Source organism: Mixophyes fleayi, chromosome 2 (genome assembly GCF_038048845.1).
Source record: "Mixophyes fleayi isolate aMixFle1 chromosome 2, aMixFle1.hap1, whole genome shotgun sequence".
NCBI classification, from domain to species: domain Eukaryota; kingdom Metazoa; phylum Chordata; class Amphibia; order Anura; family Limnodynastidae; genus Mixophyes; species Mixophyes fleayi.
The window spans coordinates 297,576,810-297,597,198 of NC_134403.1; the positions used below are offsets into that span (position 1 = coordinate 297,576,810).

Here is a 20,389-nt window from a genome sequence, read left to right on the forward strand (position 1 = left end):
TTTGGAATGATGCTTTCATCGGCATGGACATCCATAGCATAATTCCCCTCACCACTCCTTCCTCTGCCATCACTTGACCACTGAGGAGCTTCATGACTGACCGGCTCAGACTCAGAGATTTAAATCTATCTAAATGGGAGGAACACTGCTTCCCTTTATAGGATATGTATAATGCTGCCTCTATGGAAAACTTAGAGGAATAGAGGTGGGTCCCTTACCTCTAGAGCAAAGATACAATAAAGGTTTTGATTTCCCTCGTGCTCTGAAATGACAATAATCAAGGTGTAGATGATTGTGATGCAGATAATAAAGTGACAATTTTTATTAATAAAATAAAACAAATTTAGCAAAGCAGATGCGTATCATAAAAGGTCCAGACCAAATAAAGAATATTCAAATCCAATCAATCTCTTATAGCACAATAATTGATACAAACATTGTATATAAAAGATCTTAATCACTGAGACCTCCTATCCCTTATACAGGTAATGACAACAAAAGCCATGTTTATAACCAGGATAGGTTTCAAAACAGCAAAATTATAGTTCAACAAGCCATACATATAAGCCGAAAAAGTCCAATATAGACTGGGGGACAAACGTTCAATTGCAAGTGCCTTCTAATCTTGTAACTATATTTCTCAGTCCATATGACTCTAAGTAAAGTCAGTAAGTCCAGTAAAGCTGGTCAATAAGTACTTTGGAATAAGCAGTGTCAAGTTCTGCAAACTTTAAAGGTGTCAGACTCACCACATGCTGTGTTCGGCGTTTGTATGGTAATAAACGGAGCCAGTTGTTTTCCCTCAAATGTGCTGCCGGAGTGGGGTGTAGATGCAGAAGTCACCCATGGTGGTAATCTCTGGTTACCCGGTCCTTAATTGCCCCTTATCCAGCATAAGATTTCCTCAACAGGGGTGATCTATTTATTAGAATCTGGTTACAAGATTAGCAGTGACGTCATTTATGTGCTGGGGCGCATACCTGAGGCTATATGATCTGGTTAGTGCAAAGCTACTTTGCCAGAGTATTGAGTCTATCTCACCGGCAGGGGCAGGCTGGGCTGGGGGGCAGGGGGGCATCTGCCCCATGGGCCGGTCCCATAGTGTGCTACCTTTGGCTGGGTCACCTGTTTTTTTTCCTTTAAAATGTTCCTAATAGGCTGCATACCTGTTCCTTTGTGTTTCTAACCCAGCCTCTGTTTGACTACTGTTTGATCGCTACCCGTCATACTGATCTAACTATTCATGTTGAGTATCACTTGTCTACAGTATATGCTGCTCCAGGTTTCAGTCATGACTATTACCATCAGTGCATAGTATTGCTCTGAAACCCATGAGTGAATCTACTGCTGAATTAACTGTATAACTAACTCCTAACTCAGTTGTTAATGAACCAGTATGTGTCTTCCTGCCCATTCATTGTTTACCCCATGGTGTTCTCGGTGCTTTACCCTGGCTGAGGTTTTGGCTTCAACTCTATTACACCAAGTTACCATTGCCACTTTAAGGTTCTCTGAATCTGATGATGTATATGTTATTGCTTGAGATTGTGTTTAATTTCAAAGCAAGTTGCCATTTGTAATCTGTCAACTGCTATTTGGTTGCACTGCACTTGCTCCGGTGCTGTACTCTGGCTGGAGAGTAATCATTCTGTGAGACTGTGCTATAATTGCTGTGATCATATTCAGTGGATCACTATGTGTGAATATTACTAGTATTATTGGTCTGGAAAACCGGGAATGGGCCGCAGCTGGAGCTTCTCACAGAATCCTCTGGGAACTGTGCCTGAGAGCTACTTTGCTGCCTTTTGTTTCTTTCTCTGCACAGTCCAGACATTTTAGAACAGTAATGTAATTGTTACGAGCCGCGGCGGTACTCACAGCCGCAGTTTGCTTCCTGTGCCTCTTCCTGGCGTCTCGGCCGTCGCTGTGCCAGGGCAACGGCCGGACGCCGAAAACTATCTTTAGGCGCTCCGGCAGGCTCAATAGCCGGGCGCATGTGCAGGAGAAGTCCCAGCCTGTGGGCTAATTAAACAGTGTGGCATTAATTAAGCAGGGGGCTGTGGATGATTTCAGAGCTAAGCTCTGATTGGCTGTCAGTAGTATTTAAGGCAGTGAGGTCTGAAGCCTCACTGCCGGTTATAGTGATTTAGACCCTGTCTTGCTGACCTGCTCCTGTTTGCTTACACTGTCCTGTGGATACTCTGTTGGATTTCCCGTGTATGACCTCTGCTAGGATTTTGGATTCTGCCTGTTTTCTCGTGACCCTGACCCTTTTGGCCTGTACCTTGGACCTTGCTACCTTGCCTGTGACCCCGACCTCTGGCATGTTAATTGACTGTCCCGCTTGCCTGTGACCCTTGACCTTGGCTATCATTTTGACTACCTGATGCTTTCTACCAGACTCCTGGCCTGCCGCTGTGGTCCTGCCTTACCAACCCACACTACATCTGTAGCTAAGTCCTGGGGGCATCTGAGTACCGGTGAGCGCATCAAGCTCTAAGGGAAAGGCGGCTTCTAAAGGTGAAAACCTCCGTCATCTAGTTCTGTGGGTTGGTGATCAGGCCAACAGCCTAACAGTCATAGAGTAAATGATATATGACTGCATTTTTAGATCAACTTTTAATCGTCAAACCTGTTTTCTTGTTCCTGTTACACCTGCTATAAATAGTGAAGTGTATTGCTGTAGTTACAGAAACTGCTAATGAGTATTAAAAGTTGCCAGCCATTGAAGTCTGATTGTGTATGCATCTATTAAGAACATAATGACACTTATATTAACGTTCAGCACTTCTGCTGTAGCAAAAGAAGGCTTATATCAGTGGTTCCCAAACTTTTTCAGTTCGCGGCACCCTTAGAGTCTCCAAATTTTTTCAAGGCACCCCTCCAAAATAATTACTGAGCAGTCCTGTTTTAGAAGTAGTTGGGTCAAAAAAATGTAATAAGTATTTAGGTCAGGACAGAAATACTTATTTAGTTGTATGCAAAAATGCCCCCTCTACATCCAGACACACTGCCCCCTGTCACACTGTCCCCCTTCTCTGTCACACTTTCCCCCTCCTCTGCCCTCTGTCACACTTCCCCCTCTGCATCCAGTCACTCTGCCCCCTCTCACGCTGCCCCCTCTGCCCTCTGTCACCTCTCACTGCCCTCTGTCATGCTGTCCCCCTCCTCTGTCACGCTGTCCCCCTCCTCTGCCCTCTGTCCCCCTCCTCTGCCCTCTGTCACACTACCCCCTCTGCATCCAGGCACTCTGCCCCCTCTGCAGCCCTCTGTCACGCTGCCCCCCTCTGCTGCCCTCCGTCACTCTGCTGCCCTCTGTCACTCTGCTGCCCGCTGCCCCCCTCTGCTGCACGCTGCCACCCTCTGCTTCCCTGCTGTCCTCCTCTGCTGCCCTCTGTCCTCCTCTGCTGCCCTATGTCCTCCTCTGCTTCCCGCTGTCCTCTGTCCTCCTCTGCTTCCCGCTGTCCTCCTCTGCTGCCCTCCTCTGCTGCCCGCTGTCCTCCTCTGCTTCCCGCTATCCTCCTCTGCTTCCCGCTGTCCTCCTCTGCTGCCCGCTGTCCTCCTCTGCCGCCCTCCTCTGCTGCCCTCTGTCCTCCTCTGCTGCCCTCTGTCCTCCTCTGCTGCCCGCTGTCCTCCTCTGCTGCCCGCTGTCCTCCTCTGCTGCCCTCTGTCCTCCTCTGCTGCCCGCTGTCCTCCTCTGCTGCCCTCCTCTGCTGCCCTCTGTCTTCCTCTGCTGCCCGCTGTCCTCCTCTGCTGCCCGCTGTCCTCCTCTGCTGCCCACTGTCCTCCTCCGTTGCCCTATGTCCTCCTCTCCTGCCCGCTGTCCTCCTCTGCTCCCCTATGTCCTCCTCTGCTGCCCGCTGTCCTCCTCTGCTGCCCGCTGTCCTCCTCCGCTTCCCGCTGTCCTCCTCCGCTTCTCCCAGCCATAAAAAAAAGAAAGAGCACATAAACTTACCAATCCGCCGGGCGCCGGGACCCAGCAGCCTCCTCTCCCGCAGCTGTCACTGACGTCGATATTCAGTGACAGCTGCGGGAGAGAGGAGGCTGCTGGGTCCCGGCGCCCGGCGGATTGGTAAGTTTATGTGCTCTTTCTTTTTTTTTATGACTGGCCCGCGGCACCCCTGGGAGCTGCGGCGCACAGTTTGGGAACCGCCATTTGGTCCTGGAATGCTGCTGTGAGGGCGCTCAGCAGTGAAGCTCTACTGCAAGTATACAGGGAACCACTGGAACTCAAGCTCACAATGTTATGATTATACTCTGATCAGGATAATTCTGAAAATAGAATGCCGATCTTTCCCAAAATGTCCTCTTCTTATCTTGTGGTTTTTTGCTGAAAAGACCCCAGTCTGTGTTTATTTGTTTATTGCCTCTTGTCAATCTGTTTGATCTGCTGTCATCAAAAGGAGAATTTCATCATCATCATCAGTTATTTATATAGCGCCACTAATTCCACAGCGCTGTACAGATAACTCATTCACATCAGTCCCTGCCCCATTGTAGCTTACAGTCTAAATTCCCTAACATACACACACACACAGACACACACACACACACACACACACAGTCTAGGGTCAATTTTGATAGCAGCCAATTAACCTACCAGTATGTTTTTGGAGTGTGGGAGGAAACCGGAGCACCCGGAGGAAGCCCACGCAAACACGGGGAGAACATACAAACTCCACACAGATAAGGCTATGGTTGTGAATCGAACTCATGACCCTAGTGCTGTGAGGCAGAAGGGCTAACCACTAGGTATAACTGTCGATGGTATATACATTCCCCATATGTATATGTGCAGAAGAGTATATTAGTTGTAGTGAACTTTATGCACAGTTCTGCTATGTTCCATAAGGGTTCCATTATATGGCATATAATTGGAAGACATTAATAGAACTGTCGGACCTGAGAGCAATAAATCAATTGTAAAACAGAATAGCATACTAGCACTTCTCTTTCATTGAGAAAACAGCGCAGGTGGGTTTCCGTCAAAGAAGAAGAGTGAGTGTGGTTTTTCAGTTTTTGTTATATTTTAAAACTGCTTTGCATTTGTATATCAGGATGTAGATATGTTATATTCTTTATTTAACAAACATTGGGACTTTTGTCATATTTTATCTCATTTAATAGCATTCTCTATTTGTGTTGTGAATGAATTCACGTGTAAGAGAAACTTAGCTTTTGTAACACTACATTTGTGTTGGAAATCGTTTGGTTTAGTCTCTTGGTTTGATTGTATTTTGAACAATCATTAGGTTGATTGTATTTTGAAATAATTCAGGAAGCAACTGTAGACTTCTTATGAGTATTAACTCTTGAACTAAAGCTTAGTAAATGTTGGTTTTCCCGTTAATAGTGAGTATAAAATAGATTTGGAGGTGGGGGGGGGGGGCTGGTTAGTTGTTATTAAACAGACTGGGTGGTTTTGTTTTTAATAACCATTTCACACCCATATGCCGCACTCATTTTTATGTGGCGCCCCTGGTCTGTAATTTTACTAACTGGTAAACCTTCATTCAGTTAATTGAATGTATACATTTTGTAAGCATCCAGCTGCAGGCAAGTCACATTGCAACTAAAGCTAAAGAGAATACGCCTGCAATGGTGGCTGATGGTGGGAAAAACTATCCAGCCAGCACACTACTGATCCCAGAACCTTCAAATTTAATAATTCATTAAAGAAACCATGGAGCTCCTTATGTCATCCCAGCCAGAGCCAGATTTAGACCTCATGGGGCCCTAGGCAAGATACTGGTTTGGGGCCCCCTCCCTGAAAAAATCCATAGCACTATAGTTTTTAGCATTACATATATCCCTATTCAGGGGCTGGCTGGCAGACTTTAGCCCAGGGGGGCAAGGACATAGCACTGGCCCATAAGTAGCGGCCCATTTTTAAAGGTTGGTCTCACCGCCGGCCCTGGGAGGGTCCTCTGGGGACCGCTGGGCCCTAGGCAATTGCCTAGGTTGCATAGTGGTAAATCCGGCCCTGATCCCAGCCAGCTACATCCAGAGCTACTGTGAGTTCAAGGAACAGCTTGCCCAAGTATCCAAATAGGTTAAAGCTAATGAGCACAGAATTGGAAAAACCTTTTCAAGCATAACTTCAATTAAGATGAATGCTTTAACCCTGCAAAAGTGTCATAAACAGTTAGTGGATGCAATCGTAGACCTCAAAATTAACTTAAGGCTGGTGGGTTGTTATATTATTATATATGAATTATACCCACAAAAACAGCTTTATGGTTAGCAAATAAAAAAACAAAAACACATTCCTTTTAGAGAGACAAAAATGTATTTATTTCAAGATTATTTAAGGTTATGAAACCAAGGAAAAAAATATCACCATTATGTGCAAAACTATTACAAAATGTCCACAAATATGCCCTTCTGACATGGTAGAGGTCAGGTGTTTTGAACTGCATTCACAAACTGTGGTGGCGGGGGTAGCAGAGTAGAGGGTGTGGTTGTATAGGGAGGTCACCTGGTTGGGACAGCCCAGGGTCATTATAGGGGAAAGGAGAGTTTCAAGTGAGCAGGAGAAGACAGTAGGCACAAAATTTCATCTAGAGAGGGAGGGTTTTGGAGAGGGGAGAGGTTCAGCAGAAGGAGAAGGAAGAGATGGAGGTCAGAAAGTGGGAAGGAAGAGTTGGAGAATTCAGAAAAAGTTAAGTGGTTTATGGCAATAGCCTGGTACCTATTTAGCCTGAATAAGAAAAATAGTTGTTTTTTCTCTGATCAGCTGACAAATTACATAAAAACATATCACCTGTTTCCCATCTCTTACAAAGTACTTTAAATGTGCCCTATGGAATGTATGCTTTTTTTTGTAATAAACTCTATAGACGACCACTTCCTCTCAAACAACCTGAACCTTCATTGCTTACATAATCAGACACTGCCTCACCTGCAGCTCTTTCACATGGTGACCTCACCCACACTTCCATACCTGGTATCAGACAAGGACGTGGGTTTGGAATATGTCTTTCCCTACATTGTACATTTGCAGTTTTATCAAATGTCCCATCACTCATGTTCATATCTTTTGGAGTACATTTTATTAGGATTTTCAACCCATTCCCCATGCGTGTTGCTGTGAACTATCGTTCCTTTTCTTGAACATTTCTCTGTCAGTGGACTGACTGATCTACTCATTGGGATAGCCACTGCCTTGATCTTGTTTTCTCTGGACTATGTTCAGTTTCTTATTACCTTAAAACTAATTTTTCCCTCTTAGATTATCACCTTATCAACTACAAGCTCTCCACCATTACTTCAATCTGTCTGCTGTCAAACTCTACTAAGCCTCCTCATACCCACAGAATTCTTAACTCAACAGCTTTCCACCTTTCTGTAACAGCTTCTCTCCCCAATTTTTACATTTTCTTCTACTGATCTTTCAGTAGCACATCTTCACCAAACCCTAGAATCAGCTCATGATCAAGTGTCTCCCGCTGCACTTCATATAGCACATGGCATACTAAAGAAACATGACATCTAAAAATTTCTCGCAAAGCAGAACATTATTGGCTTAAATCTCGTACCACTAGTGATTTCCTCACATATACTGCTATTGAAATGCTCTGGACACTGCCAAACAAACAGGCTTCCACTCTCTCATCTCTGCTCAAGCTTATAACCACAATGTTAGGGTTTGGTAAACTGGATTCTTAGGTCTGCCCAACTTGGCACTACTCCCAGTAAGTCGCGAAGTCTAACGAACAGATGGTTTTCACCAAGACCCACCGCAAGTTGGTTTGGGCTTAGCTGCGTCCGTCCACAAGTCGCAGCCCTTACCAGGAGTATCAGGCGAGACCCTATAGGGGAGTGAGTAGAATAAGATGCTGTAGGGAGGCAGGAACACAAGACCAGAAGCCAACGGGATAGTGGAGTCAGATGGAGCGTAAGCTCTTAAGCCAGCGGCACAGTAGAGACCGGTAGAGAGTGAGCTCTTTAGCCAGCGGCACAGTGGAGACAAGTGGAGCGTAAGCTCTTCAGCCAGCGGAACAATGGAGAAGATGAAATGTGAGTTCTTTAGCCAGTGGCACAATGGAGACAGGTGGAGCGTAAGCTCTTTAGCCAGCGGCACAATGGAGACAGATGATGTGTGAGTTCTTTAGCCAGCAGCACAATGGAGACAGATGGAGCGTCAGCTCTTTGGCCAGTGGCACAATGGAGACAAGTGGAATGTGAGATCTTTTGCAGGCGGCACAAGACAGATGAAGTGTAAGTAATTCAGCCAGCGAGACAGCGGAGACAAGTGTAGCGTGAGCAGTTCAGCCAGCGGCACAGCGGAAACAGGTACAGCGTGAACAGTTCAGCCAGCGGTATAGCGGAGACAGGTGGAGTGTGAACAGTTCAGCCAGCGGTATAGCGGAGACAGGTGCAGCGTGAGCAGTTCAATCAGCGGCACAGCGGAGACAGGTGCAGCATGAACAGTTCAGCCAGCGGTACATTGCGGAGATAAGTGCAGCTTGAGCAGTTCAGCCAGTGGCACAGCGGAGACAGGTGCAGTGTGAACAGTTTAGCCAGCAGTATATTGCGGAGACAGGTGCAGCTTGAGCAGTTTAGCCAGCGGCACAGCGGAGACAGATAGGCGCTGAGGATACAAGGTAGAACACACAGGAGACAAGACGGTAAGTCTAACCAGGCAGGTAACTTGATTAACAGCCACTGAGGAGAAGGGGGAAGTGCCTTTTAAAGTTTGGAGCCAGACTGATTAGCCAATAGAAAACTTGCAGAGGACATAAAGGATAAGGTCCGCGCATGCGCAGAACCAAAGTCAGGACGCCAGCAGCTGAAACATGAATCAGTGAGAAACAAATGAGCATGTCGGTCTTTGGTTATGGAAGCCGAATGACCGTCGTGTGACACACAAACACCTTTTTAATACATTTTAATCTCTTCTCAGCCCTCCCTCCCCAAACTTTCTCACTACTATTAGTGCCCAAGATCTTGCTTCCTACTTCAAGAACAAGATTGGTAAGATCCAACATGAAATGGTATCCTCTTCTACGACAAATAACCAACTCAATTCCTTCCCTACACCCTCTGGCACCTTCTCTTCATTTGATCCCACAAATGAAGATGAAGTATTTACTCTCTCCTTAACTTCCTACTCTACTACATGTTCTCTTGATCCAATACCCTCATAAATTAGTTGATCCCTGTCTCCTGTGCTAATCCCAACTTTAACTAAAATCTGTAATCTCTCTCTCTCTCTCTCTCTCTACTGGTATATTTCCATCATAATGCAAGAACGCTGTTATCTCCCCTATTCTGAAAAAAACAAAATACATTCCCAAACTCTCTCTCAAATTACATTTCCCATTTCTCAGCTCCCATCCCCTTCTAGCTTATTGAGAGACTTGCCTACACTCGACTCACACGCTTTCTTTCCTCACACAAGCTAATAGACCCTATTCAGGCAGGTTTTTGTTTCCACGACTCCACAGAGACTGCAGTGACTAAGGATGTCAATGATTTGATCATTGCTAAATCATAAGGCCATTTTTCACTACTAATTGGATATCTTTGCTGTATTTGACATTGTTGACCTCTCTTTTCTAATACAAATGTACCAATTCCTAGGTCTTCAGGACACTGTCCTATCCCGGTTCTCATCCTACCTATAACATCACTCTTTCAGTGTTCGTTTCTCTAGACTCCCCACCTCTTCCTTTATCAGTTGGGATACCACAAGACACTGTCCTAGGCCCTCTACTGTTCTCTATCTACACCACTTTTCTTGGAAAACTAATAAGCTTCTTTGGATTTCAGTATCATCTCTATGTGGATAATACGCAAATTTAAATATCCTGTCTGGATCTCTCACCATCAGTGTTGGTCCATGTTACCAACTGTCTTTCTGCCATTTAATTTTGGATCTCCTCTCGCCAACTCAAACTCAATTTTTCAAAAACCGAGCTAATGATATTCCCACCAGCCAACAGAAGTTACCTACCTAACATTTCTATTTCAGTTGACAACGTGACAATAGATCCTACCACTTAAGCTTGCTTCCTAGGTGTGATCCTTAATGCAGAATCACCCTTTGTTTCCCACATCCAATCTATATCTAAATCCTGTTACATACTGTACATCTCAAAAATATTTCCAGAATACACACATTTCTCACTCACTGTAAAAAGTTTAATTGATGCACTCATTATCTTGCGCATTGACTATTGACTACTATCCTTACTGGTCTTCCCTTAATCAGATTCTCACACCTACAACCTGTTATGCATGCATGGCTAGATTGATTTTCCTTGCAAATTGCTCCTCCTCTGGTGATCTGCTCTGTTAGTCTCTACATTGGTTGCCTGTTTTTTACTGAATCCAATATAAAATACTTCAACTAATATACAAGGCCATCAACAAAACTGCAGTTCCCTTTTCTTGAAATATCTCCCAACTCAACACCTCAGTTCTTCACAAGTTCTGCGTTTCTCATCCTCACTCATTTTCTGCTCCCACTTGCGGTTACAGGGCATTGTTTGGCTGCATTTACTTGTGGAATTTACTCCCTCACACATCAAGACTTTCTACTAGTCTTCAAACCTTCAAGCGTTCTTTGAAAGCCCAGGCTAGCTTGTCAAATTCCTCTTAACATCCCTAGGGTACCCTACTACCACCCTCTACACACTTCATATAAAACTTGTATGTGTTCTTTCTATACTCAATCAACCCTCTGACCCCCGACCAACATTGCTCTGTGATTGGATTATATAGCCCACTAAGCACTTTCTACCTTTGCAATCTGGCTGAAACAATATGCAATTTGTAACACTTAGGGGTATATTTACTAAACTGCGGGTTTGAAAAAGTGGAGATGTTGCCTATAGCAACCAATCAGATTCTAGCTGTCATGTTGTAGAATGCACTAAATAAATGAAAGCTAGAATCTGATTGGTTGCTATAGGCAACATCTCCACTTTTTCAAGCCCGCAGTTTAATAAATCTAGCCCTTAATCTCATGTATCAAACTCCTATTGTCATAAAAATTGTAAGCTTCTGAGTGGGCCCTATTACCACTCTGTCTATGTGTAACACCCAGTATTGTTTTATTACGGTGTTGTTCCCAATTGTAAAGCACTACAGAATATGCTGGATCAATATAAATAAATGTTAATTATAATAATGATAATAATAAACAAGGTGGGAGAAGACACGATCAAGGGAATGACCACGACAGTGAGTAGGGAAGGAGGTCCATTTTGAAAAGCTGAAGACCAGGAAGGACCAGGGGGTAAATGTATTAAAGGCCGATTTCCGGCGAGTTGAAAAAAACGGAATTTAATACATTTACCCTCAGAAGTTTGATGAACGGTGGGTCAGAGGGATTGTCAAGTGGAGATGTTGCCTATAGCAACCAATCAGATTCTAGTTGTCATTTTGTATAATGTGCTACAAAAATGATAACTAAAATCTGATTGGTTGCTATAGGCAACATCTCCACTTTTAAATATACCTCAGTATCTTTCCCATCTAAGTAACAATTACCACAATCTCCACTTCAGGCTTTGTAAGCACCATGTATCCAAACACTTAACCAACACTAGACATTCTACTAACTTCCATTACAAACCCATTTTCTTGCATTCTCCATGCAATCTGCAAAACAAAAACATCTATTTTACTTTCTTACAAAACTTTTAGAGACATACTACAACTCCTATTGCTGTACACTTTAACCAAACATTGTATAACTTTTTTGCTATACACTTACTTTAGCCAACATTATACAACTCATATTGCTAAATATATTAAACATTATTACAATAAACACTGGACATATAAAACATACTTATCTATTCCCTTATGTTCATATTACCACAGCCCAAGAGGACTCATAAAATACTCCACTTTTCCTGTGTCCAAAATAGGGAGAAAGAGAGAGAGTGTGTGTGTGTGTGTGTGTGTGTGTGTGTGTGTGTGTGTGTGTGTGTGTGTGTGTGTGTGTGTGTGTGTGTGTGTGTGTGTGTGTGTGTGTGTGTGTGTGTGTGTGTGTGTGTGTGTGTGTGTGTGTTGACTCCAGGGGGTAAATGTATCAAAGTGCGAGTTTGCCAGCGTGTTTAAATCGCGGCAAATCGCGGGTTTACCCGCGATTTTTTTTTTAAAAAAATGGAAATGTATCAAGTTGCGATTTTGACACTCATGTTCAAAATCGCTGGTCATCTCTGGCGATTTTGAGCGATGTAAACACTCCCGAGTTTAGCTAACTCTCCTGTGTTTGGCAAACTCTCCTGTGTTGTAACTTGTAACAGTGAGTTGTAAACACATCACTGTTACAACGACCTGTCATACAGCTGCCAGAGCTCTGGCAGCTGTTAAAATGTTAAAGAACAGATAAAAGTTGAAAAAAAAAAAAAAGCGTGAGGTCCCCCCACTATTAATGCTTAACCCTAGTGCTGCCTGACTAGTGCTGGTCCCGTGAAAATCGGGGAAAAATTTTGCGTGGGGTTCCCCCGATTTTCACTTTACCAGCACTAGGCAAACCAGCCAGGGTTGGCGGCACTATAGCAGGGAGATGCGCAGCAGGGGTCCCCCTTCCATAATGACTAACCAACCCTAGACTGTTCAGCGCTGGGCTGGATTCCCTAGGGAGTGGCGTCCGCTGAAAAAACGAGCGGGCCCCCCCCCTAGAAAGAACCAGCCCAGTGCTGATAGCACTAGGGCTCTTCCTACCACCCCTGGGCTGTGGGTAGTAGGGTAATACGGCGTAAAGTAGTAAAAAAACCAAACTGACACCAATTTTGTTTGTGGAACTACAAGTCCCAGCCAGCCAGGTTGCCAAAAACAGTGTGGCCATGCTGGTGCTTGTATAACTACAAGCACCAGCATACCCACGGCAGCCAGGGCATGTTGGCACTTGGAGAACCACAAGTGCCAACATGCCCTGACATCCCTGGCTTGCTGGGCCCTGTAGTTCCACAAAGAAAAAAGTTTACAAAGCCACAACAACCTCTTATAAACCACATACATTTATTAAAAATAATAAAACCCACAATAAAGACACTAACCACCCTCTTTTAAACCACAAGTATTTATTAAAATAATAAAACCCAAATACTTACCAATGATGCCTTCTTTCTTGCTCCAATGTCACTTATTATTTGTAAATCCATCTTGCCGGCTTGCCCCAGTCCCAGCCATTTGTACCTCCATAAGGGAATCTTTGCCAACAGGAACTCTTCGCCCAGAAGGGGCACATATTTGTACATCCCGACTCTTTAGTGTTGCTTGAAGATAAAAAATAAAAAAAACCAGGAGCCGCCGCAAACACCTCCTACCTAGTAGGAGGTCCGTTTTGCAATGCTCTTACGCTGTTTGCGTAAGAGCTAACTACTGTATTATGGTATTTTCCCACGCTAGTGGGGAAATCGCATAATACTGTATCTAGCGCTTACCCAATTGTGGGTTTTATTATTTTTAATAAATGTATGTTTATAAGAGGTTGTTGTGGCTTTGTAAACTTTTTTCTTTGTGGAACTACAGGGCCCAGCAAGCCAGGGATGTCAGGGCATGTTGGCACTTGTGGTTCTCCAAGTGCCAACATGCCCTGGCTGCCGTGGGTATGCTGGTGCTTGTAGTTATACAAGCACCAGCATGGCCACACTGTTTTTGGCAACTTGGCTGGCTGGGACTTGTAGTTCCACAAACAAAATTGGTGTCAGTTTGTTTTTTTACTACTTTACGCCGTATTACCCTACTACCCACAGCCCAGGGGTGGTAGGAAGAGCCCTAGTGCTATCAGCACTGGGCTGGTTCTTTCTAGGGGGGGGGGCCCGCTCGTTTTTATCAGCGGACCCCACTCCCTAGGGAATCCAGCCCAGCGCTGAACAGTCTAGGGTTGGTTAGTCATTATGGCAGGGGGACCCCTGCTGCGCGTCTCCCTGCTATAGTGCCGCCAACCCTGGCTGGTTTGCCTAGTGCTGGTAAAGTGAAAATCGGGGGAACCCCACGCAAAATTTTTCCCCAATTTTCACGGGACCAGCACTAGTCAGGCAGCACTAGGGTTAAGCATAAATAGCGGGGGGACCTCACGCTTTTTTTTTTTTCAACTTTTATCTGTTCTTTACCATTTTAACACTGCCAGGGCAGTATAACAGTGATGTGCTTGATAGCAGCGTGTTGTATCTGGCGTGTTTTGAAGCGAGAGTTTGCTAACTCGCAGCTTCATACATTTGAGAGCTGTATAGCTGCAGTGGCAAACAGTCGGGAGTTTGATCACTGGCGATTTTGCAAACAGCGATTTTGACAGAAGCACAACTCTGGCGATTTTGCATGAAATCTCAGCTTCATACATCGGCGAGTTTCAACTCTCCTGAGAAAATCGCTGTAGTTGCAAACTCGCAGCTTGATACATTTACCCCCAGTTCTTTGTTATGTAAATGTCGACAGGCTTCAAAGGCCAAAACCTGTTTTTGTAGTTGGGGCATACTTTTTGATGTTCCTGGAGAGGGGGTGGGGTGTGTGAGCGGAAGGGGACAGGACTTGGTGAATCGTGCCAAAATGATGCAATTCCCTGATAATTGCATCATGGCAGCTCTCATTTGAGAGATTTGGGAGGATGTCCTACTTTCCAGGGAGTCCAGGAGACCTACCCGGAATTCGGGAGTCTCCCGAACATCCCGAGAGAGTTGGCAAGTGTTAGTTTAAGGTGGGAGAGTAGGGTTATGTGCAGGGAAATCAGTTTTGATAATGGCTTCTCCTGATGGAAAATGGAATATATTATATATAATATAGATTATATATAATGTTCTTCAGGAGGACAACATGAAATTGAAAACCAAGGAAATTAACCAATTGTATAAATGACTGACACTTATACATTGTACAGGCTTTGCAGTTCTGCACTTTCCTTGGTTTTATTTCCCCTATGGACCAATATAATTTACATGTGCTAGTAATGCTATGTGTTAAAACTCTTTGTGCATGCATTCACTTGCGCTATGCTTATTAAATGACCCTGTCTCAAGCTGCATTATTTATTATAGAGAATATAATATTTTTTGTGTTCTTCCGTGGAAGAGGGGGGTAATGGAGATGCTAGCGACAGACTACATCAATTTGAAGCTTTATTGGGGGCATATGACACTGTTCTTCAATAAGGAATTCCATCAGTTGAGGTTTTGTGAATAGTGGTGGGAATCATAGTCTTAAACAAGTTAAGTTGCCTTTGTAACACAAGTTTCTCCTGAACATGCCCCAACTGCCGTCCCACTGTGAAGCCTTTATTTAGCCATGGTAAACCAAAGTCTGGGTAACTGGGTCTTTCCAGCATTTGTTTTTTCTTATCACATTAAGAATTATGTAATGTAATTTGCTTTAGGGGCATTGAAACCACAGCTGTGAAGAAGCACCAGCTTTCAATGTACTTTGCGTCCCTCATTTGCTGATGTCTTTCCTTTGTTTTGGTAGATGCTTGAATGTATCATAGTAATATTTCAATATGTCAAATGAACTGTTCAGATCAACTATTTTCCTACTTTTTAGGGCATACTGAATCCATTGCAGGGCTTCCTGATTACTCTGGCACTGTATGGATGGACAGGATTGGATATCGATTTAAAGTTTCAGCAGAAAGAAATCACTTGGGAACATCTGTCCAGTTCCTCAGCTGCTGAGACGGCACGAAATGGCAGAGTTGGTTCTTTCCTGAACTATCCTGGCTACATCCAGGACCCAAACAAGTCTGAGATGGGGAATAGCCAGCAAACTGATGAAGCAGTGAGCATGCTCTCTGAAGGTAATGAGAGTATAGATGAGAGTATAAGCAGGCACTCCCCAATTTACCAAGGCTGGTAATTATTAGATATTTGCATCAATTGTTTATTATCACTTCAGTATTTTCCTGGAATCTTCACCAATGAAAAGGCTTAAGTTTTGTGTTGTGGGACTACTGTGTAATTATACAATGTTTCTCTTTACCGCTAAAGAAGTTATTAGAAAACTTGTATTAAAATGTATCCATTTACATACACAGAAGACCATGAGTAAGGTCCTTTTTTTTTATACCGCAACAACATATATAGATTGATCTAGTTTCTCATCCTTTTAGCCCAGCACCAGATTCTTGTGTTTTTGATCCATCATCTGATATAAGGTGCATAGGAATGCAGCCAATTAATTCTCTAGAAACCAGTGACATCACAAAGTGTCTAGTGCCTCAGTGATGTCACTGGTTCCTAGTGAATTTTACATTCACATGAACACTAGTTCAGCCATGAAACAGCTGCCTCCTATGTATGTACAATAAGTAATACATTTTTATGAACGTGATCACTGAACATATGAGTGCATTATTACTGTTTATCTATTGCAGTTTTGGAAGCTAATTCGTAATGGAATCTTTGCAATCAGGTATTCACTATATTACACCACTATATTTTCCCCCTTAGTCCTGGCCAATGTTGAACTGGAATTAATATTACTATTATGTGATGCTACGAGTACTCTATGTGTACTCCATCATAGCTATTGAAGTACTCTATGTGTACTCTATCATGGCTATTGTAGTACTCTATGTGTATTCTATCAGGGATATTGTAGAGCTACCTATATTTTCATGTAAAAAGTCTGTAAAATTATAATTACACCCATAAATGAATGATTATTTCTACCCAATGTTGACTGGATAATCACATTTTATTGTACAATGTAATTTGCTTTGCATTATCAAAATATTCTTATTCATTGATGGTACAACTAATAGGTAGTAGAAGAATCTACATAACATTGTTCTACCTCACTGTAACAGCATGTAAGATGTATGTAGTATAGTGACTAATTATTACATTTTTCAAATGTAACCAGTCAGATGGAGCCGTTCCTTAAATGATAGTGCTCTAAGGTGTTCATCCAATTAGTAGGGTTAGGTGGATCGGGGGTGTTTGTACAAATGTGTGCACCTACTTTTTCACAGTTACAGGGGAATTCTGTGCGTTTTAGAAGGGCTCATCGCCTTTTTCTATCTGCAAAAGGACTTGATATGGTCTTGTCTTGTACTTCTCCCAGCTGCACTCAGTGAAAGAACATTTCTAGGTTCACTTCAAGCAATGTAATATAAACAACCTTCAAAAACACAATCATGACAGATATTATTAAGACAATCCTGGCAGTCTCCTAACTCTCATGATTACTTGAAGGCATAAATTAAGGACAATTGAAGGGGTTGTTTCTAAAGTGTTAGTGGGGTGCACTTTAAAATGAGGTTTCACTAGTTTCACCATGCACATTTTTACACACATCCCCAAAGCTAGTAGCAGATGTTCTGGGGTTAGTGTGCAGGGGTCATACACAACGCTGACAAGTAGGTGCACTTGTATACATATGCATTGCCGGTCCACACTTTTTGCGGTTTGTAAATGAGCCATCTAATTTAAATGACACATGTATGTGTTATATCCTAAAATATATACAATTAACATCTTATATTATACATGACTCTTATGTGTCCCACATTAGGTGAAACCCCCCTTAACGATCTATTTATTATGCTGGTTACCTTTCAATTTCATGTTGTCTTTCTAAAGAAGATTATATATAATCTATTATTATATATCCCATTTTCCATCAGGAGCAGTCATTATCAAAATGAACTGATTTCCCTACACATAACCCTACTCTGCCACCCTAATATTTAGTGTTTTATAATAGTGTTTCTAAATGACAGTAGCATCACAATGTTTACTTTTTCAAGATTCTGAAATCTTTACAATAAATATTTTTGCAAATATACGTTTCTCTTTTATTGTATGTATTTCAATCACAAGTACAGTGACAAACATGTTGTTAAATAAATCTTTTGTTTGTTCGTTTTTTGCTTTATATTTAAACTTTATAAAATATATCATAGTAAATCATGGTAGAAAATTGAGATGGCTTTAACAGTGGTGTTATACAGGAAAAGTATTGTAAATAAATTTGTAAGTTTGACCTGTATATATTATATACAAGTAACAACAGAAGAAAGTGAGGTCATTAGTAGGACATTGGTTGGAGCAGCACCAAAGAGTATAAGATTTAATCTTATTGTTCTCATTGAAACCAGACCTCAGTGAGTTTCTCCATAGTGTTTGATAAAGTAGCAGTTAATCTTTCACTTTTTATGCAACTAGGTTAACGAAGGAGACAACTAGGAAATGTGGTTAGTTATGTTCCTGTGCAGGATTATGCCCTTGAGCAGTCTGTAGTTTCTGAATAAACAGATACAAAATATATGTACCATAAACCAAACCTTTTCATTAAAGATTAGTGAAGTTGCGGTCCTATCACAAATAGAATTTTGCAGCGGAACATGCTGCAGATCTGGTGATACGTGCATTCAAAGGTTAGTGGAAGACAGCGTGTGGGGATGTTTGGCCCCACACTCTCGGGCAAACAGTCGTATGCAGTCGGAGCCTCTGAATTGTGACAAGGCAGCTGGTCTGGCGAACATGTAGACATTTTGGAGTTCCACTCCACATTTGTCATGCTTTTCTGTGAGAAGTTCCATTGGAGCTTGCATGGCTGGTGTCAGCATGATGGGGACTTTTCTCCCTCGTTTGCGAGTGAAGTGCCGACAGAGCTTCCTCTCAAACTCAGAAAAGCGCTAGGAACACATTTTCATGGAGATCCGAAGTATTTTTTGAGGAGAAGGTAGTCAGCAACATTTTTGAAACTTCCCCTTCCCTTCTTCAATTGAACAAGATCACCTGTGCCAGGGTGACTTTTGCAAGTAGTGCCCAGTGGTTAACTGTAGGCTCGGTGGACAGACCACTTCGGTGGGCTTGCTGCTTCTCATCAGGGTACAGATGCATCTTTTTCACAACTTCCATGAAAGATAAGAGCTGAGGCATGTTCCACTTGGACTCCTTAAAAGTTTTCAAGGCAGCCGATGAGATCAACTCATTCCATCTTGCCTCATATATCTTCCTGAAATTTCGTGTGTTGTCACCGCAGCAGTGCAGGCCTCCATCATGGCTTGGCATCATCATCATCATCATTTATTTATATAGCGCCACTAATTCCGCAGCGCTGTACAGAGAACTCATTCACATCCATCACATCACATCCTTGCAAACAAGCCCTGGCAGGCTACACAGTGCATGAAGCCTTCAGCATCCATCTCTTTGTCTGGAAGTTTGCACAGGACCAGAAGGCCATGGCCTGCCCTCATTGCCTCAGCATTGTGTGCAAAGTTGCCCCCATTGCAAAGATGTGCCAATTGCATGCATCTTTCTGTCAAGTGCTTGGGGAATTTCAGGGCTCAAGCTACTTTGGTCTCATTTCAGTGAACATGCTCCATGTGCCGGGCAATTTTTAAAAGGGACTTCTCACAGTACAGGCAGTACCGCTTTTTGTTATACACCCTGGAGCCATCACTGTTTCTGGTTAGCATTTAAACAGATACCACGTAGTCTCTCCGACCCTCTGTGTATAAAATACAGCTGCCAGAAGAATGGTCATACATAGAACTCATCTCTGGGTACCTGCACTCTGCTGCGCTGGTGGGCAACGGGTCATCACCGCTGGTGTCTGAACCGATCTCCTCTGAAGTGTCAGGGGCATACTCATCTCCACTGCTGTCTGGGCTATAGTCGGAGCTACCGGGGAGCTCAGTCATGCTTCAATGTCCCTGCTTTACCTTTAGTAGCAGACGGATTCGACTGTGTCTTTACCCGCTTGATGTATAAAGCGCTGGCACGCTGCAGTCACTTCCTATTCTTGCTCCTGCTATACATTTGGACGGTATACTGGCCTCTGGTCGTCGGATGCTCACATACTTTCCCCTCCACATTGGACACACGCACACTTTTGTTCCGACATGTGATTCGCGGGGACATGACAGATTTTTATGCTGAGCATATCAGCAAGTCCCCTGCATTGATTATACTTGGGAAGATTGGTGGGGACCTCAATTGTTGTCCCCACTACGACTCAGATCCCCACAGTGTTGGTGTGTATGCAGGTCACTGCCCCCACAAGCATATAAATGCAAGTACACACACACACACACACACATACACACACACACACTGGACAGCCAATGAACTTACTCTCAATCTCTGCACAACTAAGTGGACCACTCTTGGAGATGGACGTAATTGTAGTATTCATATGTTCTTTTCAAGATATTTACTGTCTCCACCATATGGCTTTTGTAATTCCAAATAAATTGCTTAAAAGCAGATGTGAGTAAAGCCCCTTATGTACTACCAGTGGAAATATTTCACAATAGTAGAAGAATTTAGGGGAAATATTCATTTTAACCAGATATCCTGCCCATTAACAAGCCTTTGTAGTGTTTCCTTATTGTAGGGTGTGAATATCTGAGAGTAAACTAAGGATATTCTGGGTGAATAAAGTAGGACAGAATGCAATGTAAGTGTCACACTCCCAGTTTGAT

The 20,389-nt window shown here is 43.2% G+C and overlaps 1 protein-coding gene across 1 annotated transcript in view; it reads left to right on the plus strand.

Annotated features, from left to right (window-relative positions):
- Positions 1-20,389, plus strand: part of GPR143 (G protein-coupled receptor 143) — a 76,009-nt gene that overhangs the window by 42,957 nt on the left and 12,663 nt on the right. The window contains exon 8 of the mRNA XM_075196466.1: positions 15,496-15,748. Coding sequence (XP_075052567.1) covers positions 15,496-15,748 — 253 coding nt within the window. The remainder of the gene's footprint in view (positions 1-15,495; positions 15,749-20,389) is intronic.